We start from the raw sequence: 26843 nt of genomic DNA on the forward strand, positions 1-26843 counted from the left end.
CCTCTTTGAGGGAGACATCTGCCCAAGGTCCCAAGTTAAGTGACCCGGTCTGGCAGGGAGTAGTAACCACCGCACGGACGACCCATGCGCGGCCCGGGTGAGTGGAGGGCATCATAAGGGCTGTGGGAGCCGGGGTTCCGGAAGCGGAGGCTGGGCGCAAGTCCCCGGTGACGGTTGTGGGTCGAGGGTCCTGGCTGTCTCACCCATTCCGCTCCGGGAGCCCCGGGGCGCGCCCCGCGGAGCAGCCCTCCTCCAGCCAGCAGGGGGCGCTGAGGAGAAGGCGGGTGGGGAGGTCGCGGTCCGAGGAGCTGCCACTCCCCGGTACTCTCCCGGAGTCGGGACCGAGGCTGCAGCTCGCCCATTCGTCCGCAGCTAGGCTCCCGGAAGCGGCCCAGGCGGGATACGGGACCCGGAGTCCCGGAGAGAGGTCCCGACCGCGTCCGCAGCACCGCACTCCGCGCTTGCCCGGAAGCGCCGGCGCCGAGGGGGCGGGGCCGGGAAGCGCTTCCGGGGGCGGGGGGCGCGGGCTGGGGCGGCAGCCGGAGCGGCGGGGACGGGCCTGGCGCCGGCGGCGGCGGAGGGGGCGCCGCGGGAGGGCGATGTGAGCGCGGCGCTCTCGGCAGGTGAGGCGCGCCGGCGAGGGGGCAGCGGGCAGCGGGCGAGGCGCGGGCGTAGCCGGCGGGGTCGGAGGCAGTCCCGGGCCGCTGTCCGGCTCGCTCTGGGCGCGGCGGGGCTGGAGCCTCCGCGCCTGGTCAGTCCGGCGGGTGGGCGGGTGGCGCGGACTGGAGCCGAGGCCGGGCAGGGTCGGGAGGCCCCGGGCACCTGCTCCGGCCAGGCGCGCGCCCCCGACGGGCCAACCCTGCTTTGGCCCCCGGTGTCGGGAAGCTGCTTGCGGTGCTGAGGGTCGAACTCAGCCAGCTGCCCCGGACTCCCCCAGCCTCCGCCCTGGGCGTCTCGGGATCTCCTGCTTCCGGGCTCCTCGGCTCCGGGGGGCGCTCCCGCTTTGTACCGGGAGGCCGGATGGTTAAGTCCCCTGGACAGCCGTGCCGGGCCGTGGGGTCGGCCCTGCTGGTGGCTGCAACCGAGCCCCTGCCCCCATGCCACCCCTTTTCTCCAGGTAAACAGGCGACGGCGCGTCGTGCTTGGCCCTGGATGTCTCCATGGTCACTCTTGCCCTCGGAAGGTCCTGCCGTTACGGAGGGCTGGCCTGGCCTGGGGGGGTGTCTACAGTGTCCTTCTAAGCTAGGCGGCTTGTGCCTTGGGGCGTCGACAGTCTGCGAGTCTCAGGCTTGAGGTTTCAGCAAGCCTCTTCCATGTTGGACCTCAGATTCCCACTTTGATCAGTGAGGGTATTTAGATGAGCTCTCTAGAGACGCTTCCAGTTCTGTCAGTCTATATATGTCTGAAATTGGAAGGGCTGTCCCTGGTTCAAGATACTGGGCAGTTTCACCGAAGAGTTTGCAGATCTGGACTTTTTAGCCACTTAATACACTTGGTTTCAGACAGTCTTTAAAATGAATCCAAGAAGCCTTTCTAAACCTTGCCTTATCGTAATTCATCCCTCGCTTTTGTTCTGGCAGGAGTCAGTCACGTCCTGCAGAGTTTTTGCACGCACAAAATTTTTTGTTGTTTATATCTGCCCATTTTCCCTTTGTTCCCTAGTCAGGCCCTCTTTGCTTGACATCTGGATTATTGCAACAGCTTCTTAACCCGTCTCAGACTTCAGAAGTACCCCCACCTCCCCCACCCTTCCTTTATGCTAATGCCAAACTTAATGTTGGAAGTCAAAAAAAGAGTTGAGTGCTTGCTTATTAAATGTCAAGACGCTGTTCCATGTGGTGGGGTAAAGTCGTGGAGGCACACTTACAGTATCCAAGCAGCTTTACATTGGGTGCAAAGACTCTACCTGTGCAAAGGTGACTGATTTGATGAGAAAAGCCTGTGAGCTATAGAATTAAGAGGGAGGAGGGATGTAGGTCACTGTAGGCCAAATGGTCAGGGAAGGCTTAGTGAGAGTGGTGGTTTTGAGCTGGCTGTTAAAGGATGAGTAGGACTCAAGTAGGAAAAGAAGAGTCAGGTCCAGTGATCCTATGGAGTTAATGAATAGACCAGTCTTCTTGTGGAGAAGGGTGCATATAGGAAGGGATAAGAGGAAAAGATTGTCTGGGCTGGTTCCTGAAAGAACTTGAGCACTAGGCCAAAGTTGAAACCATTCTGAAGTCAGTGGTGAGAGGCCAGAGACTAGAGGTCATGATCATTTGCAGGAGGGGAAGGGAGAGGCTCAGGGCCAGGACATCAGCTAAAAGGCTATGGTATTTATACCACTTTCAAAGTCGTCTGCCTGCCACATTGTGTCCAGTCAGTGCCCACCCTGTCTTTTCAAGGCTCTCCTTGATTTGGCCCCTGGTCGCCTCCCTGGACCTTATTCACTGCTTCTCCTCCCTGTCTGTCGTCTGTCTCCTGCAGAAGCGAGTTTGTGACTGCCTCTAGGGCCTTGCTCCTCTAGTTCCCCCTTCTGAAGTACCGGCCTCCTTTTTCTTCTCTGTGTAAATTCTCCATTTCACTTCCTTCAAGCCCCTGGTGAAGATATACTTCCTCCAGAGGGTGTTCCCTGACAGCCCTACCCCCATCCATGCCTTTGTGGCACTCAGAATCTAAAGCACAGGACTCAGCACTTGTTCCTTGGTTATTGAACTTGCTCTTGTCCCAGTTGGAATGGGTGTTTTTGGAGGGCATTTTGTCTTAATACTTATCTAATATTGTAGCTGTATTTTTATAACAGGTATGTAAACACTTAATGGTTTTTGTTGGTAAATGACTTATAAACATTTTTTTGAATCCCCTCTTTTTAAGGGAGACTTTTATTATCAGTTTTCTCTGTCATACGTCATTGATGTCTAATGCTGCTATTTAAGGCAGGTGTTTTCAGCTTTCCTTCTTTGAGTGCAGATAACATAAAACAAATCTTTGAAACATTAAAATATTTGCTCTTGATTATGGGAAAAGAAAAAGTCATGTAATTCTTCAGTGGGAGGTTGTGGAGAAAGAACATGAGCTTGGGCATCAGGTCTGGATTTGAATCCCAGCAGGGCTCCTTACTAGCCATGTGAGCTTGGACCATTTATATAATGTCTTTGACTCTCTTGTTTTCTCGTTTGTAGTGTGGGGATAATAAAAGCCATTTCCTAAGGTTCTGTGGATTTTGAAATGAAGAAAAAAAGTATGTGAAGGAGGTGGCAAAGTTTATAGCACTTGGTAACCGCTTAGTAAGTTCTCATCATCATCATTATTGTGAGGTGTAAATGTGTCAAGGTGGGGACATGCCAGGTTGCTGACCTTCAGTGTGTCTACTGAGCTCTGGGTTTCTGCATGTCTCTGGATCCTCATTCTACCTTCCAGCTGAAGTAGTTGTCAGAAATGTCTGTATCACGAATCTGGAATGCGTCATTATGTTTTATTCCCATTAATTTCCATCTTTCTCAAGTGTGAATTCTGCTTCATGTTTTTCAGACTTCTTGATTGTGTCCATTTAATGTTTTGTAGCTGACAAACTGCTGAATTTAGCTTAGTGAAGCTCAACTGATGTCAGTTTAATTTCTAATGGTTATTTTCTGGTTGTATTCATGGCATGGAAAACCTCATGGAAGAAAGCGATTCAAGGTGAGCTTTTCTAATCCTTTCAGCATAAGAGGTTCGGATTTAATCTATTTCCCAAGTCCAGTGCCCCTTGACATGCCAGCAGCGTGCAGATAAGATGCAACTCTTTGACTTGATTGGGGTCTTTGCCCCAGGAAGGCATATTTATTCGTTTTTCTTTTCTACTTTTATTTATTTGGCTGCATCGGGTCTTAATTGTGGCATGGGGATCTTCGTTGTGGAGCTCGGGCTTCTCTCTAGTTGTGACGAGGGCTCTAGAGCTCAGGCTCGGTATTGGCCATGTTTGGGCTTAGTTGCCTTGCGGCATGTGGGATTTTCCTGGACCAGGGATTGAACCCACGTCCACTGCATTTCAAGGCGTATTCTTAACCACTGGACCACCAGGGACGTTCCTTATTTATTCCTTTAACTGAAACTAATGTTTCTATTTCATGATAGGATTTTAAACATCTAATTGCCCGCTTCATAGAAGTAAAAATAATGGACTTTATGCAGAGAAATGGCTGCAAAGTACAAGAAATTGTAACCCCTTAATTATTACTGTGTTGGTGTAATGGTGTAATGATACAGCCTTAAGTGAGAATTTTTTTTTTTCCACTCATAGGTGATCAGTAAGGCTCTAGCTGCAATAAAACCCCTAATTCTCACCACTGTGCCTGGATTAAAGTTTTCCTGTTATAGGAGAGAAGAATCCTGGTTTTGGAGACAGTCAAATCTGGGTTCAAATCCTGGCTTAGCCATTAGTGAGTTGGGATGAATTGGGAGAGGGTCTTAGTTTCTCTGAGTGTTTTTCCATCTGTAGAATGGGTGCAGCTGCAGAGTCTGTTTCATGGAGTTGTCATGAAGATTCGGTGAGCGGGTAGAGAGCTTACTTAGCGTACAGTACACAGGTGGAGCTCAGTGACTGTTATTGCCAGGCAGGTTACAGAGTGCATTCCTACCTTGCTTGGAAAGCTCAGAAGAAGCTTCTGATGTTTTGTACTGACTGAAAGACAATCCCCACTGTCAAAGCACACTGAGCTCTCAGAATTAGTGTAGCTGAGCAGACTTGGAGAATGTTAGCGCCTTGGTAGGAAATCTCACAGTTTGGATAAAAATGTTCTTTCAGGCTCACATGAATTAATGCAGTAAGAACTCTAGACTTGTTTTCTTTTAAATTAGGATGAGTGCTTCATGAATATCCATCACGGAATGCCATTTTATTTATTTTTTTTTCCTTGCGTTCGGTTTCAGTAGCACCACAATGTTTCAGGCAGGCCTGGTGTTTTTCGGCTGCTACTTTCTGAAGGATTAGATTGTAATTCATGACAGCTCAATTTTAGTTTTGACCTAGACCCAGGCAGAAATACCTAGGAAAGTTATTTTTATAGTGTTGTTACTGCTGTTTCCATGCCTGTTGTCCCCAGTGCTCCCATCTGCAGTCTTTTTAATGACTTTTTGTTTAAGAATGAAAACTAGGGATCTTCAGGGTCTTCAGTGCCTGATGAAGTCTAGCTTGAGTTGTGTCTCCAGTATCAGCAAGTGACTGAAGCCAGCAGGTGCGAATCTGGGTTTGGAATCATGAGCATCTTGATGCAGAATAATGGTACCTCCTGGTGCCTTAAACAACTTCCAAATTTGTAACCTTGCTTTCCTTTCTTGGAAGTGTCACTGGGTATTTTTAAATGAAGTGGAGCAAATGAGAGTGTTTATGGGTTAGATGGGAGTGAACTACCTTGCTAGATTTTTCCTGCTGGTGAGACGATCCTACATCTCTTGGGTGTTCAGCGGGAAAAGTTGAAAGCTGAGCCACCAGCTTGGTTGGGGTTGCTGAGGGCCTCCCTCTGCTAGACTCTGGGCACACAGTCACTGACCGCAGAGAGCTCACCCCCGGGGGCGTGCACTCAGCAGCATAGCCGGCTCAGAAATCAGCACATCGCAATTGCTTAGGTTTTACACTTTTACTTTTGTTCATGTTGTCATTATGGGGAAGCAGTTCCTGGACTTTACCCAAGGATTTTGTCGAGGGGATTTCAAGACTCATGTGGGTATTTTGCCCAGGTGATGTGCAAGTGTCTTTTCTTATCTTTAGGTTCTCTTTGGAATGGGTTAGCACTGTGGGAAGATGGCACTCGTCTAGGTTCTGGTTTTCATCACTCAGTTTCCTTACAGCTTAACAAAGGGCATGATGCAGAATTGTGCTAGTTCAGTGAAATGGCGTGTTGGAGGGAGGATAGATGTGGATGTTTCCTCTTTCATGAGATACCGTGTTACAGTAGGAGCAAGTCTGTTCTCAACTGTCTTGTTCGTTTTCTCTGTCTGAGTAACCACATGTTAGCACGTGGGTCCTTGGCTACTACAGTTTTGGTTTACTCCCAAATGGTTTATTGGTCAACTCTGTTCAGTTGCCCAGAGGGCAGCCTAAATGCAGCTTGTCTGAGGCAGAGCTAACTTGCCTTCCAAGGTGGATAGCATCCCTCAGTCTCCAAGTCCTACTGAGTCCTTCTTTGGACTCGTGTTCAAATTGGCAGCCACCAGGATCCAGTTTGAGATTTCCAGCCTGGTATTCAGGGACGTCCATGTTCCCACCGTGGCATTCCTCTTTCCCTGGTCACTCCTTGTACCTGGGGCCTGCCTGGCCACTGCCCCAGACACCATACATTTTCGCCCCGCTGTTCTTTGATTCTCCCAGACTTCTGCCTGGAGTCTTCTTCCTGCCATTTGAAATGCAAAGTCCTGTTCAAATATTGCTTCCACCATGAAGTTTTTCTGTTGGATTAAAGATTTTTCTTTGGTCAAAAGTAATCAGTCTTGTCATTGCTCTCTCAGTTCTTTGTTTCTGCCTCTGTAATTGTCTGCTTGATACAGTAATTATCCATTTGCAGCCTATCTTTCTCTAGATTCTTTGGTTTTAAAAATTACATCTTTTTAGGTAGAATCCTATAATGTATCTTAAAAAAAACTTTTAGTGAGACTAATACAGCTATATGATAAAAAATTCAAAAAAGTATAAAAGTCTGTTCCCCTTTCTTCTTCCCAGTCTGTAGTCCTCATTCCCAAAAGTCACCAACATCAGTGGTTTCATGCGATTCCTTCCAAAATCGGTACAACAGCATGTACTTGTTCTTTTAAGAAAAGTACGTGAAGGAATCAGATATATACATACATATTTTTTAATATCTTGTTGTTCAGTTGCTCAGTCGTGTCCCATTCTTTGCGACCCCACCATGGACTGCAGCATGCCAGGCTTCCCTGTCCTTCACCATCTCCCAGAGTTCGCTCAAACTCATGTCCTTTGAATCGGTGATGCCATCCACCCATCTCATTCTCTGTCATCCCCTTCTCCTCCTGCCTTCAATCTTTCCCAGCATCAAGGTCTTTTCCAAGGAGTCGGCTCTTTGCATCCGGTAGCCAAAGTATTGGAACTTCAGCTTCAGCATCAGTTCCTCCAATGAATATTCAGGGTTGATTTCCTTTAGGATTGACTGGTTGGATCTCCTTGCAGTCCAAGGGACTCTCAAGAGTCTTTTCCAGCACCACAGTTGGAAAGCATCCATCCTTCGGTGCTCAGCCTTCTTTATGATCCAACTCCCACATCCACCTTTTTGGCTAAATATTAGAACTCCTTTTCAGGTCAAAGGATACAGATCTGTCTCCTCCTTTTTTTTTTTTTTTTTTCTGGCATGTGGGATCTTCCCCAACCAAGGATCGAACCTATGCTGCCTGTAATGAGAGTGAGGAGTCTTAACCACTGAACCTCCAGGGAGGTCCTGTCTATTCTTAATGTCTGGGTAGTGTTTCATTGTTGATTGGGTTTTTGTTTTTTTGAACCAGTCTTCTCTCCATGAATTTTGAGCTCCTTTCCCCTCTTTTTTTTGCTACAGTGAATAAAAATGCTCAGCAGACATCCTTGTTTCATATATCCTAATATGCTATTGTAAGTACTGTGTATTTGTAGGCTTAATTCTTAGTAGTTAATTGTGGACTAAATAGTAAATGCTTCTTATATCTTGATCAATGTTACCAGATTATCCCTAAGGATTACACCTGCACATTTTTTTTAAATTAATTTTTATTGGAGTATAGTTGTCACACATTTAAAAATGTGTGCAGGTCTGATGGGCTAGGAATGGTATGTCATTTTTTCTTTTTGTAATTCACATTTCTCGATCATGAATAAAACTAAACATCTTTTCATATGTTTTTTGATCACTTTTTCTCTCAACTGTTCATATCTTTTGCCCCTTCTTCCGTAGGATTATCTGTGTGAGCCCAAATCTCTTTGAGTTATAACATAAATTAAGGAATTTGGAAAGTAGCCCTTTGTCAGAGGTGCGTGTACTTTCCCTCAAAATGTCGTTTATCGTTTGGCTTTGATGGGGAGGGGGGTTATCATGCATTTCTATGTTGTCAGATGTATTTGTGCTTGTCTTTGTTGCTTCTGGGATTTATGTCATGCTTGCAAAGGCCTCTATGTCTTTATTGTAAATAAACTCACCCATGCTTTTCAGTTAGTTATTTTTCGGTGGTAGTCACGTCTTTAAAAACTACTGTCATACTGGGGGCGGTGGGGAGGGGAGGGGAAAGGAGGGTTAAGGAGTTTGGGCTGGACATGTACACACTGCAATATTTAAAATGGATAACCAACAAGGACCTACTGTATAGCACAGGGAACTCTGCTCAGTGTTATGTGGCAGCCTGGATGGGAGGGGAGTTTGGGGAAGAAGGGATATATGTGTATGTATGACTGAGTCCCTTTGCTGTTCACCTGAAACTTACAACATTGTTAATTGGCTGCACCCCAATACGAGATAAGTTTAAAAAGATATTGTCATAAGACTGTAATGACATTAAATGGAAATAATAGGGCCCTTCTTACATGCCCTAGTGCTGTATAAGAAATGGATAAGGGTGCAGTACCTTTGGAAACTTGGGGAGCTGTAGTTTCCATGAATCAGGCGTTTTGTGTGAGCCTGTAGTGATCACAGAGAAGCGCACTCATGGCCCTTTCACCTCATTTGCTCACACTCAGTGGACGGAGCAGGCTGCGGGGAAGAGCAGAGTGGTGATGAACGGGTGTCTGTCCACCCTTCCCAGGGTCAGCTGTGTCTATTAGATTATGGTCGGCCAGTTTCCCTGTCTTTGTGAAGTGGCTCTTTTTAAAGCTCCTTCAGGTAAAATGTGTGTATTCCTAGTGAGCTTTGGACTCTTGATTAGGGGGTATCATTCCCTTTTTTGTAACATTTCAGAACAGCCTCTTGTCCTGATGCCTGGGTGTGGTCCTGTGTTCCTTTTTTGGGTGGGAGCTCGAAAAGATTTCAGGCAGCTTTACTCGCTAAGCCTTGTTGTCATATGGTCTTGCATCAGATTTTTGTTTTCTTTTCAGAGCGTGCGTGCACATTTATTTCTAGGATCCCTCTCCTTCACCTTTTACTTCCAGCCTGCCGGTCGAGTCTCCCTGGCTGACTTGAATGGTAATTGATGGGCCAGCACCTCTCCCCTGTGGCTTGTGCCCACATTGCCTCGCCGAGTGAATGGCCTCCCTTCTCTGGCTCTCCAGTCTGTCCTAGCTCTGCAGCCTGTGGTCGTGGGCTTCGAGCCTGCCCACTCTTGGCCCCGCGTGGTTCTGCTTGCCCTGGCCTGCGCTGGCCTTGCCGCTCCCTCAGTGCTTTCAGAGCTGGCTTCCTCACCACTTGGTCAGTCCTGGGTAGCCCCTCACACCCTGCTTTTGCTTTGCTTTTTAAAAAAATGTTCATTTATTTGGCTGCACCAGGTCTCAGTTGCAGCACACAGGCTTCTCTCTAGCGGCGGAGCGCAGGCTCCAGAGCTTGTGGGCTCGGTAGTCTGTGGCTCCGGCTTACCTGCCTGTGGCATATGGGATCTTAGTGCTCCAGCCACGGACCGAACCTGTGTGCCCTGCGCTGGAAGGTGGGTTTTAACCACTGGGCCACCAGGGAAGTCCCTGCTCTTGCTTTTTGAAGTCCAGTCTCAGCGCTGCTTTGCATTCTGTTGAACTTGGGCTGAACTTGTGTCTTCTTGGCAGCATGTGCTCTCTGTGACTTTCACCCTGGAATACCAGAAGGATCGCTGACTTGAGCCCGAGATCCGTGGGTTCTAACGAACAGAGGCTTTAGCATATAAAGATAGCTGTTTATTTAAAGCAGGTTAAAATCAGCCAGGGTGCAGGGCTCTGATGGGGAAGAGGGAGTAAAAGCTGTAAGTGTGGAGGGCATAATGTACCGCAGCTGGAGGGCCACCTGGGACTTTTTTTTCTGCTCAGGGCCCTTCCTTCTACTCGTGGCTTTGATCCAGAAAAGAGGGAGATTTTGATCTTGAAAGAGGGTGCTGTCGTAAATTCCTAGAACTAAGACTGCTCATTCACCGGGTACGTGCACTTGTAAGTTTGGCAGGCGTTACTAAAATGTGCCCCTTTGCCTTCTCCACCTCCCTCCTCTTCACAGAGGAAGGAGTCAGAGCCCTGGGCAGCAGTGGGAGGATATTTGTCACCTGCCACTATCCCTTTCTCTGGCCACCACCCTTGGGCAGGAGTGTAAGCTAGGTCAAGCTTTCTTTTCCTCCTGCCTTTTCCTCAACTCCCCTGCCTCCCTGAGTGGTCCTACTGTTACCCTTGGGAAAATCAAACAAGGATAAGGGATAATTGTGTAGGGGCTCTAGATGGCCAAACTTTGCAACAGTCCTGAAAAAGTTAGCCTCTTCGAGCCTCAGTTTCCTCACCTCTCAAGTGAGGGTGATAGTACCTGCCTTCTCGTGGAAGGTCAGGATGATTCAGTGAAGTAATACACATAAGGCCTTTACAACTTGCTCAGCATGTATGGAGTATTCAGGAAACGCTGGTTATTGATAATGGTGGTGACGGACTTTCCCAGGTATCGAGGGGAGGCTCAGAAGTGTGGTGGAAGATGGCAGGGATTCCCTTTTACAGTTGCCGAGGCTGGTGTGGGGGTGGTTGGATGGATGGCAAGGGTGCCCACATTCTTCCCAGAACCCACTGTTTTGACCAGTGGTGGCTGAGTCTCCTCAGCTGACTGTGGCAGGGGCTGTGTGCAAGGTGAGAGCTGCCTCCAGAGGTGTGAAAGGATTCCAGTAAAGGTGGAGAGCAGAAAGGTTTGTGTATCCATTAGTTGAATGAGCAGAAGAGGATTATGAAGAAATAGAGGAGCTGACAATTTTGAACTTTCCAGCAGACCATTTTAACTAATATCCTCTTTAGGTATGTTTTTAAAAAGAAGTATTTCACATTCTTATCCAAAGTATAATTTTACAAACAAAACCAAAATAAGTATTGTTAAAATTAAGTGTTAATGGTATTGAAGAAAAATATCCAGTTTATATATACTTGTTTTTTAATTAAAATATAGCAGCGTAAATATCTAATTGGGGGTGGTTTTGTCATGTATGGATGTGAGAGTTGGACGATAAAGAAACTGAGCGCCAAAGAATTGATGCTTTAGAACTGTGTTGTTGGAGAAGACTCTTGAGAGTCCCTTGGACTGCAAGGAGATCCAACCAGTCAATCCTAAAGAAAATCAGTCCTGAATATTCAGGACTGATGGAAGGACTGATGCTGAAGCTGAAATTCCAATACTTTGGCCACCTGATGCAAAGAACCGACTCTTTGGGAAAGACCCTGATCCTGGGAAAGATTGAAGGTGGGAGGAGAAGGGGATGACAGAGGATGAGATGGTTGGATGGCATCACTGACTCAATGGACATGAGTTTGAGTAGGCTCTGGGAGTTGGTGATGGACCAGGAGGCCTAGTGTGCTGCAGTCCATGGGGTCGCAAAGAGTCAGACACGACTGAGTGACTGAACTGTAATGGGACAGAAAGAGCTGTGATAAATCTGCTGAGTGAAAGAATACTGATTCTGATGTATTTGGTGAGTGGCATAATCAAATTCATTATTGTTTTCTGTAGCAGCTGCAAACTTAGTCTAAATGAAAAACAATATAAATCACTCCTCTGCATTATCAAAAATGAATTCCATTCCCCTATCTCTCAGAGTTGGGAGGAATCTGCAGTAAGCCTGTAACAAACTACAAGGCTGGGACTCTTATTTATCTTTGAATTCCCTTTGGTCATGTGCATGTAGAAGATTGAAATTGAATATTTCCTATAAATGTAGAAAAATAATTTAAATTCCCAGTCAGTATGCCATTTAGTGATTGCAATTAAATCTAATACTTGCAGCACGTTTGACAGAAGGCTGATTTTCTTAATTTGTAAAGAACTCGGACAATTCAGTAAAAGAGTCAGATACGGGCAAAGGAGATGAGCAGAAAGACAAACAGACAAATTGCCATTGAACACCAGAATAGATGATCTACCTCACTTATAATTAAGTCACAGCACAATGAGATGCCACTTTTAACCTGTCAGCGTGGCCAAAGTGAGACACTTCGATACTCGTTGTTGGCAGTTATGGGGGTACAAGCCCTTCGTGCGCCGTTGTGAAAGGACAGTTGCTGCTGCCTCTTGGGAGATGAGTTGGCATTATCCATGGATGTGAAACTAACCCAGCACTCCCTCTGCTAGGAGGAAATGCTGTGACCATTTAAATGGTTTCCTGCTTTTGGCATCACCTGGGGACCGACTGAGCACATGGTGACACAGCTATCCATGGAATACGAAGAAATCAGAAAAGAGGATGAAGTCGATGAATTTGCGCTGCTGTGAAAGGATTTTAAGGAGTATCAGATACTTTTTTTTTTTTGACTGCGTTGGGTCTTCGTTGTGGCACCGTGGCCTTTTTCCTGTTGCTCAGCACAGGCTCCAGAGCACTTGGGCTCAGTAGCTGTGGTGCATGGGCTTTGTTGATCCTGTAGCACGTGGGATCTCAGTTCCCCAACCAGAGATTGAACCTGCATCCCCTGCATTGGAAGGCAGATTCTTAACCACTGGACCACCAGGGTAGCCCCTTAAATACATGATTGAAAAGCAGCCTACAGGACAGTTTATGCTGATATGTGTTTATAGTTTTCTCTGAAAGAACACCCACAAATGCTTCCCAGTGGTTATCTTTGGAAGAAGAGACCGGAGGAGAATGAAGATGCCCACTTTATATTTTTCTGTACTATAGTTTGAAGTTTGACCATATGCATATATGTTACTTTAAAGATAAAATTAAACGTTGATCTAACTTAGGTGTGGGCCCGCTGTCATCCCATTCACAGGAGAGGTCAAGACCCTCGAGGAACCAGTGATTAGCCCATGCTGGGAAATGGCTAATACAGAGGATACAGAGGAGTATGGAGGGTTCTGCTTGAATTTGATGTCTCTCTAAGAAGTTCTGACTTCCGTTGCTTCCGGACCGCTGGACCTGATAAGTCAGGCCTGGGTGTAGACTTGTGATTAGTTATGCCTTTACTCCCTTTAACCTGGTAATGTGACTAGGACTTAAATTCCCTGTAATTTCCTTGTGTGTCAGTCTCTGAGAATCTTCCTCCTTGAGTGTTGGCTTGTTAGCAGCTTGAGGCTGAACTCTGAATGTCACTGTCACAGCCGAAAGGAGGTGTCAGTGTCAAGGAGAGAGTGGAGCACTTCCTTTCTCATTTTGCAGAAAAATGGAATTCCTCTCTTAGGTGTTAGTCGTGGTCTTTTCATTTTTCTCTTCAGTGATTTGCTTTCGAGTGCAGTTCTCTGCTTTCTGAGAAGAAGAGAAAAAGCCACGTAGAGGAGGAGGAAGCCTCATTGTGGAGCTGTTTTCAGTTTTAGACTATTTCAGAAATGCTTTTTTGTTTTCCTTTTTCTACTGGTTTTTGCCCAGGACTCTGTACCTTTTAAAAGCCTGAACCCACCTTCCTTTTGCCCTTTAATTCCAAAAGTCACTGTTTACACATCCTGTGTGTCCTGAAAATGCTGTAATGAATAGGTAACATTTGACCACTTGGCAGGTGCCAGGCAGTGGGTGTGTTCTAGAAAGCAGTCTGGTGTAGTTATGAGCCTGACCTCTGGCTCCAGACTAAGTTCATCCATTAGCACTGGGACCTTTGGCAAGTGTCTTAACTTCTTTTCTTCAGTTTTTTCATCTATAAAATGGCAACAATCATAGTATTCCCCTCAGATTGATAAGAGAAGTTAACCTATGTAAGATGTTTAGCACGAGATAGGCACTCATTATACCTAAGCTATTGTACTCATTCATCGCATGAATTTCCTTCATTCAATTTTACATCAGTCGTGTTGGGTAATAGTTCTTCCACAAGCTTTTCATACAGAGATCAGAGTTAACTGATTTGTCTGCTGCTGCTAAGTCGCTTCAGTCGTATCCGACTCTGTGTGACCCCATAGACGGCAGCCCACCAGGCTCCCCCGTCCCTGGGATTCTCCAGGCAAGAACACTGGAGTGGGTTGCCATTTCCTTCTCCAGTACATGAAAGAAAAAAGTGAAAGTGAAGTCGCTCAGTCGTGTCTGACTGTTCACGACCCCATGGACTGAAGCCTACCAGGCTCCTCTGTCCATGGATTTTCCAGGCAAGAACAGATTTGTCTGAGGCCACATAATTATTTAAACGTTCATTGTTGTTATTTTTACTAGAAAGTAGCACAGCCAGGATTCATAGACAAGTCTAATTTCAAAACCAATTCTCTTTGTTACACCATCCTGTCCCCTAAAAAAAGTCTCGGTAGCTAATAACATTGATTGCCGTGTGCCAAGCATCCATGGTACAGATTGCTTCTTACATGTTTTCTCATAACAACCCATGAGGCAAAGACTATTACCATTAAAAAAAAAAAAAAAACTGAGACTTGGAAAAGTTATAAAGTACCTTGCCCAAGGTTTTATAAACGGAAATCCGGCATCGTTTGAATCCACATCTGACTCCAAATTCTTCCAATGAATATATTATGATCTTATTTTTTTAAAACTAGATGACGTGCCTTAAATTTTTTTTTAATGCTACCTGTTTTAGATAAGTAATACATCCACATGGCTCAGAAATGTTAAAAGTCTACAATGATTCACTGAGAGCTAATGGGTCTTTCAGCTACTCTGTGATTTCCCCCTCCCAATAGGCTGTTTGTTTTTGTGCATCATTTCGGAAATATTGTGCTCGTATCTGTATATGTTGACACAGGTATATGTGTTTTCACTTTGCTTTGTACAAATATAGTATCATATATACTGCTCTGCATCTGATTTTTTTCATTCAGCAATATATTATAGTGATGGTTTCATAACAGTATGAAAGGGAAGTCGCTCAGTTGTGTCCGACTCTTCGCGACCCCATGGATTGCAGTCTACCAGGCTCCTCCATCCGTGGGATTTTCCAGGCAAGAGTACTGGAGTGGGGTGCCATTGCCTCTTCCTTATTTATTTTTTTGTTTGTATGGTAGTCTTTAGTATGGACATATCATAGTTTATTAGTCAGGCTCCTCTTGATTAGAATTTAGTTTGTTTCCAGTCTTTTGTCATGAACTATGCTGTAATGAATTCCTAGAGCTAAAATTGCTCAGTCATGGGGGATCATTTGTAATTTTGCTGGATACTATTGAAATGCCCTCCATAGTGTTTGTACCATTTTATATTCCAATGTCTGTCAAATTATCATCTAGTTGGGATTTTAATGTATGTGTGTGTGTGTGTGTACATATGTGTATATATATATGTCATTCCAAGAAATGCATGTTCGCTATAGAAGTTTGGATCATACAGAAAAATACAAAGAAAGTAAAACATCTTGACTGTTTCATTAATGTAAATTTTTTGTATATATTCTTTAATATTATCTATGTTTATTTAATATTTGTAAATACACACATACTTTTAGAAATACCCTTCTTTATATTCTGTGATCACCTGATTTTTGTGACAGCTTTGTTGAGGTATAACTTACATATAAAAATGCCCATCTTAAGTGTACGACTCAGTGACTTTTTAGTAAACGTAAAAAGTTGTCAGACTACCATCGTAATTCAGTTTTGGACTATTTCCATCACCCTTGAAAACCCTTCCTGGCCATTTGCAGCTGATCTGATTTTTTGCTGTGTCACTGTATATTTATTCAGCACATTTTTACTGAGTATCCACCATGTGCCAGGCAGTTATCTGGCAGATGGTTAATATAACAGGTAAAAATTTCTACCCTCGTAGTACTTGTATTTTGTGGAACTCTGAATTCTTCTTTAACATCATTTTAGTAGTGACTTGGTATCTGGTATATAGGTGTGTCGCACTTTAATAATCCCCTTATCATTGAACATTTATTCAGGTTGTTTCCATTATTTGCTTTGTAATTGAATGTAGTTATGAGTAAATTTTTGTGCCTTTATTCATGACTTTTTTATGGTACAGAGTGCTAAGTCGAGAGAAATTCCTGTTTTAAGGCTTTTGTTTTATTTGCTTACCAGAGTATATGAGAGCATCCCTCTTCCTATAATCACTGCCTACTGAGTTGTGCTTTTAAAAGCCTGGGCAATTTGAGAAAGAAGAATTGTGTCTTGTGTTAATTTTTATGTTTTGGCTTATTGATGAAGTTGTTAAGCATTTTATCCCTACGTTTAAAGGCTATTTTAATTTTTTTTAAGCATCTGTTCATATTCTTTGCTCACTTTTCAGTTGTCCTATTTGGCTGTTATTGATTTGTAAGAGTTTTATAATTCTCTGCCATGGATGTTATATATTTTTCATAATTTATCTCTTTATGATAAAAATATATTTTTTAGATGTAAAGAAGTTTTTTATTATACTTAAATAGTTAAATCTCCCTTTCTTCTGATATCTGTCTTTGTGTGCTCAGAAACGCCTTCTCAAAGTTATTTTTGAGTGTGTTATGAAGAAGGGATCTGACTTTATTATTATTTATTCATATTATCCCAGCAGCATCTATTTCCAGAAACCTTCCTCTGTCACTGATTGAAAATGGCCCCTGAAGGCCATCCTGGTCTGATTTCTGCCCGCCTTGGTCGCCCCACGTGTCCTCTGCCCTTGCTCCTCGTCCTAGCTGTGCTACTGTGCTCCAGCACTTCTTTCCTTCCCGACTCAGCCTCTCCTCCTCTGTGCGTGTGACTCCTCCTGTCTGGAAGACTGGAACGTTTCCCTGCAGCACCCCCCAACATCTGGCTAACCTTTACTCTTCCTTGAGGTCTCAGCTGAGATATCATCCTTCTATCCTCCATTATGAAAGATCTTACAGCTCTTACCACAGTTTACAACAAAAGAATTGAAGCTCACCTGGGTCCCTAGTGGCAAGCATACTTTTATACTGTGTATAAATACATACACTCAGTGTATATTTACAAGATGAATGAATTATAGCTTACTCATCCATTTTGACATCTGTGTGTTTGGCTGCAGTTTTCTTTTTCTATTATTTTTTCAGGATTTATTCTTCTAGATCTTTGCTGCCCAGTATGGTAGCCACTGCCCACTTATGGCTATTGAGGACTTGAAATGTAGTTATTCCAAATTGAGATGTGCTATAAATATAAAATATACATCATGCTTCAATGACTTAGTATGACAGATATGAAATTCTAAGAGTGTTGTGGAAATACCTATGTAACCTTGAGTAAGACCCTTCTCTTGTATCTCAGTTTCCTAATCAATAAAATGGAAATAATAATGGGGAAAAAAAGACTTAGTGTGGAAAGAGGAATATAAGATATCTCATGAATAACTTTCTAATGTTGATCTTAAAATGGTAATGTTTTAGCTATATTGGGTTTAAAAAATGGTTTAAAGTTTATATTTTTACTTTTAAACAATGTTAACTGCTAGAAAACATTACACATGGCTTACATTGTATTTCTGTTGGACAGCAATGTTCTAGATGAATTTTAAAATCATTTTGTCAGATTTCTAATAAAATACCCCATTGAACTGCATTATATTTATAACCTAACTTGCAGGAAATGTGTTCATCTTCATAGGATCAAATCTTCCCACCAGAAGCGTGTGTGTGTCTTCATTTGTATGTGTTTTTGTCTTATTTAAGAGCTAGCGTTTTCTTCTTGTAGATCCTATTTTTTGTTTATCCCCCAAGTGTTTTATAGTTTTTGTTTCTGTTGTTGGTTGTAACTTGTCATTAGCTTACCTAACTGGTTTTTTATGAATAATAATTTTTGGAATCCTCCTGTTATTAGATCCTGATTCTAACAGATTTTTTTTCAAGCAGTTCTTTTGTATTTTCTGTGTAAATAAGCGTATCTCCCTTGAAAAGTAATTTCACCTCCTCTTTTCTAAAGGCTATATGCCTTAGTTTTCTCTTTTTGCTTTGCCTGGAACGTCAAGAACAATGTTAGGTAAAAGAAGTAGTGGGTAGACAACCTTCTAGCTTTGCAGGCATTAACAGGAATTCTACAAAAGTGTTTACCAGAATGTGTGCCCGGGAACACTGATTCTTTGGAATATTAATATGTGTACCTTGAGAGAAGAGCTTCATGGTTAAATAAGTTTGCAAACTGCTGAGTTGAATAGAATTCTTGTCCATAGGACTTTGCAGATGGGTTATTATGCTAATATTTTTAAGTCCTAGGAGGTTGTGATGGTGAGCTTGGGGCTTATGTTCTACTGAATACATATTGGGAAATGCAGATGTGTTTCCTTTTTCAAGGTGATGTTGCCATTGGTTTGCAGTAGACACTGTTTATTATATTAAGAAAATATTGTTCTTGCTTTACTAGCTTACTGAGTATTTTGTTCCTTACTTTGAAAGTAATTTAACTTTCTAAAATGCATATTCAACATAGAATTGATACGGCCATATGGTTTTTCACCTTTGACTTATTGAGATTGCAAATTATATTTGTGTATTTCATAATATATAGCCATCCTTGGAGAAGGAAATGACAACTCACTCCAGTATTCTTGCCTGAAGAATTCCATGGACAGAGGAGCCTGGCAGGCTGCAGTCCATGGAGTCGCGAGACTCGGACACAACTTAGCGACTACAGAGAGCCATCCTTACACTTGATCATAATATATTATTCCTTTAATGAGTTATTTTTGCTAATATTTCCTTTAGGATATTAAAGAAAGTCTGTTTAGTGAAGTCTCTTTACTGAGGTAAAGTTGACAGTCGTCTTTATGCTGTTTGCCATTTCCTGGTATCAGACATATGCCCTATGAACAGAGATGCTTTACCGGTTTGAGCATGCGTCTAGAACAGTGTGAATGGCCTGAAGGTCATTTGTGCTTTAGCACTTCTGTTTCTTTTTAATTTAATCCTGCCAGTTTTTGTTATCCTAAAAATATATTTATGCCACTCAGATTTCAGATTGATTTGAATCATAAATCTAGAATAAATAAGGGCACAGGATTCCTCTCTAAAATGTTTTAACAAATTCTGATGTGATTAAAAAATATTCTAATGTGATTTATCACACTGATGGATATTTTTCTGAAGGAGTCTTAAATTTAGTTGCACATTGTCTTATCTTAAAATTTAAAACTTTGTGATTAAATACTCTTCTATATTACTTTTTTGTTTTCTTTGGATTTAACTTATTGTTCCTTTTCTAATCTCTTAAGTGATTTTATTTTTATTCTTCAATGATAAAAGTGTTGTAAGGCATTGATATTGCCTGTTAAAATTTGTTATTTGAGAACCCCAGCATTTCATTGTGAAAAATATCAAGCATACAGAAAAGTTGAATTTTATTATACAACAAACAACTGTATACTGAATCTAGATGCCACACTTGTTAACATTTTGCTCTGTTTGCTTTATCACATATCTATCTAGTTCTTTTTGGATGCATTGTCAACTAAGTTGGACATATAAATAAATTTCATTCCTAAACCCTTCTTACTGCAGATTTGATGTGAGTTTTCTTATTTTCTAAACAGCTTTATTCCTTATTGATTTTTCTCTTTGATTCAGTACTTATTCAGGAGGTGTTTAAATTTCTATTGATTGGGCTTTAAAAACAGAAATATAAATGTCAGATCTAATTTGGTTGTGGTCAGAGAATGCAGCCTGAGGTCTACACCTTCTGTAGTTTTGAGTAATCAGAGCTGTGGATTCTAGGCAGGGGGGCAGTTAACATCATAAGCACTGGCAGAGGATGATACACTCCTGGTATGTCCATCACTCTTGCTCCTACCCTCTAAAACCTCTTCACTGAAAGAGATCAAGCATTGCTCTATGAATCACCGACCCCAAAGGAGATAAAGGTGTGTAGAGCTGAAGGGGAAAAAATGTACATCAAGACAGCAACTCAAATTCTAAACTAAAAAGGGCTTATGCTCCATTCAGTGTATCCGGTGTGCCGTATACTTGAAAAACACCAGTTGAAAGTATGCACATAAAGCAGAACATTTTAAAAAATGAATATACTTATCTTTTACAGAGTACAACTCCTCAAAGGTAGGTGAAACAGGAAAATATGTTTCTCAAAAGGATACCAAGTTCTCAATTAGAGCAAAGATGGCCCTACTATATGCAACATGTTTTACTTCTATCAAGATGAAAGGCAGCTAAGACTCTAGGCTAATTGATCATTATTTAGCTTTAGGTGAATTAAATGAAGACATGAAGGACTGAAAATAAGTAAGAGGAAAATTGCTCAGGCATACCCTAAGATATACAGTAGCTACAGTGATGACGGTGGTGGTCTTTTTTGTACATTTGTGTTTATACGGCTTGTACTTAAGTGAGGAGTCACTGGTGAATTATGAAACTCTCTCTTTCCTCAGATTACGCTTCATGTCAGTAGAAATGGACAGCAGCAGTTTTATTCAGTTTGATGTGCCCGAGTACAGCAGCACCGTCCTGAGCCAGCTAAACGAACTCCGCCTGCAAGGAAAACTATGTGACATCATTGTCCACATTCAGGGTCAGCCATTCCGAGCCCACAAAGCCGTCCTCGCGGCCAGCTCCCCCTACTTCCGGGACCATTCAGCACTAAGTACCATGAGTGGCTTGTCAATATCAGTGATTAAAAACCCCAATGTGTTTGAACAGTTGCTTTCATTTTGTTACACTGGAAGAATGTCCTTGCAGCTGAAGGATGTTGTCAGTTTTCTGACGGCAGCTAGCTTTCTTCAGATGCAGTGTGTCATTGACAAGTGCACGCAGATCCTAGAGAGCATCCATTCAAAAATCAGTGTGGGAGATGTGGACTCCGTGACCGTCGGTGCAGAAGAGACCCCGGAGAGCCGCAACGGAGTGAAAGACAGCAGCTTCTTTGCCAACCCGGTGGAGATCTCCCCGCCATACTGCTCTCAGGTACGGCAGCCCACCACAAGCAGCGATCTTCGGATGGAGACCACACCCAGCAAAGCTCTGCGCAGCAGCCGTTTACAGGAGGAAGGGCACTCGGACCGAGGGAGCAGTGGGAGCGTCTCCGAGTACGAGATCCAAATCGAGGGGGACCATGAGCAAGGGGACCTGCTAGGGAGGGAGAGCCAGATCACCGAGGTGAAAGTGAAGATGGAGAAGTCCGACCGGCCCAGCTGTTCCGACAGCTCGTCCCTGGGAGACGACGGGTACCACACCGAGATGGTTGATGGGGAACAAGTCGTGGCCGTGAACGTGGGTTCCTATGGTTCTGTGCTCCAGCACGCCTATTCTTACTGCCAGGCAGCCTCACAGCCGGCCGGTGGTGTATCTGAGGCGTTCGGAAGTCTGAGTAACTCCAGCCCCTCCAGATCCATGCTGAGCTGTTTCCGAGGAGGACGGGCCCGCCAGAAGCGGGCCCTGTCCGTCCACCTGCACAGTGATCTGCAGGGCCTGGTGCAGGGTTCCGACAGCGAGGCCGTGGTGAGTAACCCAGGCTTCGAGAGTAGCCCACGGGAGAGGAGCGCGCGAGGTCACTGGTACCCGTACAACGAGAGGTTGATCTGCATCTACTGCGGCAAGTCCTTCAACCAGAAGGGAAGTCTTGACAGGCACATGCGACTCCACATGGGAATCACGCCCTTTGTATGCAAGTTCTGCGGGAAGAAGTACACGCGGAAGGACCAGTTGGAGTACCACATCCGGGGCCATACCGATGACAAGCCGTTCCGCTGTGAGATCTGCGGGAAGTGCTTCCCTTTCCAAGGCACCCTCAACCAGCACCTGCGGAAAAACCACCCCGGCGTGGCAGAAGTCCGCAGTCGCATGGAGTCCCCCGAGAGAACAGACGTGTATGCGGAACAAAAACTAGAAAACGATGCCTCGGCCTCAGAGATGGCCCTGGATTCCCGGATGGAAATTCACACGGTGTCCGATGCTCCTGATTAAGATGGTAAAAAAAAAATAGTGCACCCACGCAAAGCACATTAATCAATGCCTATTTGTGATTTGCTTTGTTGTCATCTTTGGTTTTCCCAACCATCTGGAAATCTCTTGGTCTCTTGGCAGTTTTTCTAAGGTTTCTGGAAGGAACACTCCATGGTGTTTATCCTTTCCCGCCCCCCCGCCCTCCCTTCCCCAAGGAGCTCAAAGCATGAAGGGCAATGTATCCAGGGAAAACAGGCTGACAGTATTCCTCTTTGGCCGAACTCTTCATCCAAAATCTGCCAGTGATTTAGCTATGCCAATTGGTCGACCCTCCGTCTCTGCCAAGAGGCATACTCTCTCATTGTGTGCACTGGCGCCAGTGCATTTCCATGGAGAGAGACTGGGATGCCGTCAGCTGATACAAATGGGTAACCTTTTCTAATTTAAAATTACTTTTAGGGGGTAGTTAGACAATTTATATATATATATAATAAAGCGATTATTATATATATAGTATATATACATTCTCAAATTTGATTTTATTCTGGTTGAGGTGAATGTAAGAGGAATATATAATTTAATACAATGTGAACAGGGCTTTGGACTCTGTCTCGTCCCTACCTAATATGTTAGGGTTTTGCCCCTTTATTTCCCTTATGAAAGAATGTTAATAGGTTTTCATATATATATTAATCATTGTGTCCAAAAGCAAGCAAAGCAAATCACAGTGTTCATAGCTCTGCTTCATAACAAACACATAAACCAAATGCCATAAAACGTATTCAACTCTAGTTGGAAACCATTTGGAATTTTGTTAGTTGTCCAGTTAGGTAAGCTGGATGACCCGTGGTGCTGACCTTTTTACATAATGTAGTGTTATATTAGCCAACCCCAAAGGAGCAGTGGTTTTCAATGTTTTTACTGGCCTCTGAATCTACCTTCATTCCGTACTGTAGAAACACACACACCAGGTAACTAAATCGAATCACTCTACCGTGAGTTAGTACTCGCAGTAAAGGAAAGGAATTTGTAGTTCTGTCTACAAAACTCTACAAGCAGTGTTGTGGTTTTTTGTTTTTGTTTTTGTTTTTAAACCTTCTTTCTCTTTTCAAACAGCCAGTTCAGGTGCACAGCAACTTTTTCTACATGCAGTTCCCAGGGAAACTGCAGAACTTGGAATTTGTACTTTTTGTAAAGATATACTCTATGGGAATTGCAAGCAATATATCTATCTTAGTATTGTGTGTGCTGACAAGAGCCTCATTGGCTCCCCCACTCTCAGTGTTTCCTGCTTAAAGAAACCAACAGTTAAAAAGCCCTCTAAGATACTCTGTGTGTCACCAAATCTCTGTGTGTCACCATTTTTTTGGTCACGTGGTGCTATTTTTTATGTTATGTATCTTTTAGGTCAGTATAGTTGTAGAAAATGTGAAATGTAATGGTAAAAGTGAATTACAATTTTTTTTTCCCCTTTCCTGAGTTTATAGCTTGAAAAAAGACCTCAAAAGCATGTGCTGGCAAACACATTACTGTATTAAAAAAAAAAACCCGAGTCCTATTTGGATACTGTTTTATTAGTGCTTGAGGAAATGTCGTGAGTTTTATATTTTGTTCACCCATGTGCTTCTGGTATACAAAACAGGATCTATAAGATTGCTCTGGTACTGTATACTCCAGCAGAGAGTAACGTGAGCAATTTAGTGTTGAGTTTGTGCCATGGGCCGCTGGTAAGATATCAGCACTCCAGACTCTTCTGCTTTGAGAACCTTGGCCCTAAAACTCACAACCAGTGTGTCTCCCCAGGAGAATAGCACAAACCCCCTAAGAGGAAAAAAAAACAAAAGTGAAACCTCAGAAGCAAGGAGTTAAAAGGAATACAGAAATAGATGTTTGCCGGTTTCCCATGCTTTTTTGGCTCTTAAAATACCAAGAATGGAGTTGGGGTGGGGGAGTGTTTGGGGATTTTTGTTTTGTTTTGTTTTTTGGTTCTGGGGGAAAAAAAAATCATTCAGGCCCTTGTGTGTGACCGCCCCCCAGGGTGGTAGCTGTGCAGTAGCGTCTCTTCAGCACAGGGGGTCTGTGCACACGGCGTGAGCCACCACGCTCCACATCAGTGTTACTACGTCCAGACACACGCGAGTCCTGCTGCTCGAGGAGCGGCTTCTGCTACCGGGTATATAGTATGCCTTTTCCTGTCAGGCTGCCTAAGTCCGGGGCCTGTTCTCTCCCTGAAGCACTTGTTCAACTCCTATGAAAGCCCTGTGCCTCGAGGGGAGGCTGGACCCCCTGTGTTTACCCACTTAAATATGTTCTGGGGTTTCAGGTAAATGTTTGTAATTTTTTTTTCCTTACAAGTTTGGTTTTGATTTTTTTTTTTTCTTCAAAGAATTAAATGCAAAAAATTTGTGTTGTGATACAAATTAAAGTTTGTGACAAGAAACACCCAAATCGAGGACACGAGAGGTCAGGCTCAGGGAAGGAACCTCCTTTTCACTCAGGCTTGGGGCCTTCCTCCTGAGAGGTCTCCAGAGCATTCTGTGATACACGAGACAAGTGAGGGAAGGCACTTGGGGCAAGCGCCTCCAACGTCCTGGTTCTTGTCACCGTGTCCGTCTTAACCTTATGTACATGGAGTTCTTCGTGTGTGTAAATTTGTTTAACTGGTTTGAGTTTACCAAAGAGTGACTTATCCAAAATTGTCTTTGACAAAAAAAAAAAAACTACATTGCTTTGATTGTACAGTTCAGGTTCAGACATTGTAATGGGACTGTTAAGGGGCAGAAAAATTGATTGCGTTTCTCTCGAGTAATGATTCCACATTTTGCAAGTTCCACTTGCTCCCATTCACGTTGCTAACACTTTACCTTCTCCACTGCTAGCAGTGCTCAGAATGAATTCTCAAGCCATAACCCAGTACTGTAAGGTTCCACAGGGCTTCGCGGGAGGCCGCGCGCAGGCCAGCGCAGAGCTGGGCGCCGTGCTCCTCGGTGTGCACGGCCAGTGAAAGCTCAGCTCCGTTCAGACCGGGCAGCAGCAATTAATTGTGCCTTGTCACATGAGGATGTGCCAGGAGGATTGACGTGACCACACCAGAAACATTCCCTCCCCGAAGTTCACTTCACGTCTCCACAGACGAAGTCCGCTGTGTAACTCTTTAGAGCGACTCTTTTTTTTTTTTTTGGAAAGCGAAATCCCTATTTCTGTACAGTTTTAGGTTAGATGTTTCACTTATAACAAATGCAAAAACTTAAGACAAAAGTGATATGTGAAGAAGTCTTTTACAGTAAAATATATCCTGAATCCATATAGGTTCGTTCATAATTGAGTCTCTTCTTGAGCTACCTTTTCTAACACGTAGACAATGTGAAGACAGTGACAGCGTCCTTTTCTAGAGGTGTTTAACCTGTTCTTACAAACTGTGAAAACAAAGAATTTTCTACTTTACTAATGTTTGTGGTTTTAAACAGTTATTTTCATTCTAATCAGTTCTCTACCCTCTAATTTCTACTAAAACTGTAAATACATTTAGAAATGATATTTGTAAATACAGTATATGAAGTCAAGTTAATTTTGGGGACAGTGGAGAACCTCCCAATTGGCTCTGCCTTGGCAGTTTTGTTTTTTGTTGTTGCTGTTTTTTTTTTTTTTAAACAGCAGAAAGGATACTGTCGGTTCACTGTTAAGCAGAATATACTGTAGAGCTAAATTGATAACTTCTAAATCTTCCAGAGCATGACTAGATGTCTTTTCTAATGATAGCAGTTATATAACCAAGTCTTTTATTTGTCCCTTAGCCCAGACCATAGGCCTGCATATTTTTGTGTGTGGTTTTGTTTTTACTTTTGTTTTTATAGCCTCTAGGAAGAGTTTGCAGGAACACAAAACAAGGGCTGGGATGGGGTAAAATCATCTATGTGAACGAGCTTTACTTTAAAGAAATCAATGTATTTTATTTTAACAATGTTTCCATTAGTTACTGTGATTTTCTGTTTTGTTCTTTTGTTGTTGTTGTTGTTGTTGTTATTGTTCATTATTGTTAAAATTCTGTAATGGTTTCCTGTGAAGCCTCCACTGAAAGGGACTCAAATATGCAACACCTAAACTATTTTCCAAGGGCACATGCCCCTTGAATGGTGCTTCTAGACTGGTCAGGGTTATTTATTAAATTTTATATATGAAAGTATTGGGGAATTATGTAAATTCTTTATATGAAACTATCTAGTTCATAAATCATAGATTTCATATTACTCAGTGCAACTGAACTGAAAGTTCAGAAGAGTCATTCACATTGTTCGAAATTTGTAATGGTTGTCACACATCACGTACGTCTTTTCAGTAAGTGCCAGAGTCTTTGCACTGTTTCTGCCCAGTGCTTGACTCCTCGGCCACAAGAGACCCTTTTCTCTCTGGTTCCCTTGGGTCTGGCACAGACAGGGCTGGTGTAGTTCTCGATCAAGTCCTGGAGTAAGCCTTGCAGCAGATTCAGTAAACAGACCTCTTGCTGCCCCCTCAGTGACAAGTATGCTGTGAATTCAACCTTTGGACTTGCTGCCCAAGCCTTTGGTTGCTGCCCTGACTCTAGTAAGAGGTAAGCGTATGGTTTGTTCGAGAATGACCATTTTCCTAATGTGAAAACCATCTCTCTCACCACTTTGATTAGTAGGGCTAACATTTTTTTCCGTTATAAATGGTTGAGCAATTTGAATGACTTAACACAGTGTCATTATCTTGCAATATATAAACTGGTAACCTCACAACTCCACACTTCATCGCCATATGAAGTAAATGAAGCTAGCTAAGCGGATGCTGTATCAACTCGTAACTTGCCATTAAGGATTATTTTATAGCATGAATTTAAGACTATTTATTCAAATGATATTTTACTCTTGTATTCATTTTGTTTTAGATTTGTGACATTGAATATTTCAGTGCTGCTTAATTTTGTTCTGAACTCTTGTTTCTTGCTTGTAAATGGCTTTTTTATGGTATAAAGTCAATGGAAATTGCTGTTTGTAAATAAAAATGCTGCTAGAGCAAA

The 26843-nt window shown here is 43.2% G+C and overlaps 1 protein-coding gene across 3 annotated transcripts; it reads left to right on the forward strand.

Moving 5' to 3' along the window:
* The first annotated feature begins 522 nt into the window (after positions 1 to 522).
* Positions 523 to 26843, forward strand: ZBTB34 (zinc finger and BTB domain containing 34). 3 transcript variants are annotated; one of them, XM_024999581.2, is made up of 2 exons: positions 523 to 623; positions 12192 to 26843. In XM_024999581.2, exon 2 carries the CDS (start codon positions 20201 to 20203, stop codon positions 21824 to 21826), a length of 1626 nt encoding a protein of 541 aa, XP_024855349.1. In that variant the 5' UTR covers positions 523 to 623; positions 12192 to 20200; the 3' UTR covers positions 21827 to 26843. The 3 variants fall into 3 exon arrangements, with proteins under 3 accessions (XP_024855349.1, XP_005213224.1, XP_024855350.1); XM_005213167.3 differs by having other exon boundaries at positions 20296 to 26843; XM_024999582.2 differs by lacking the exon at positions 523 to 623 and adding an exon at positions 771 to 3660 and having other exon boundaries at positions 20296 to 26843.

This window comes from Bos taurus, chromosome 11 (assembly GCF_002263795.3).
Source record: "Bos taurus isolate L1 Dominette 01449 registration number 42190680 breed Hereford chromosome 11, ARS-UCD2.0, whole genome shotgun sequence".
NCBI classification, from domain to species: domain Eukaryota; kingdom Metazoa; phylum Chordata; class Mammalia; order Artiodactyla; family Bovidae; genus Bos; species Bos taurus.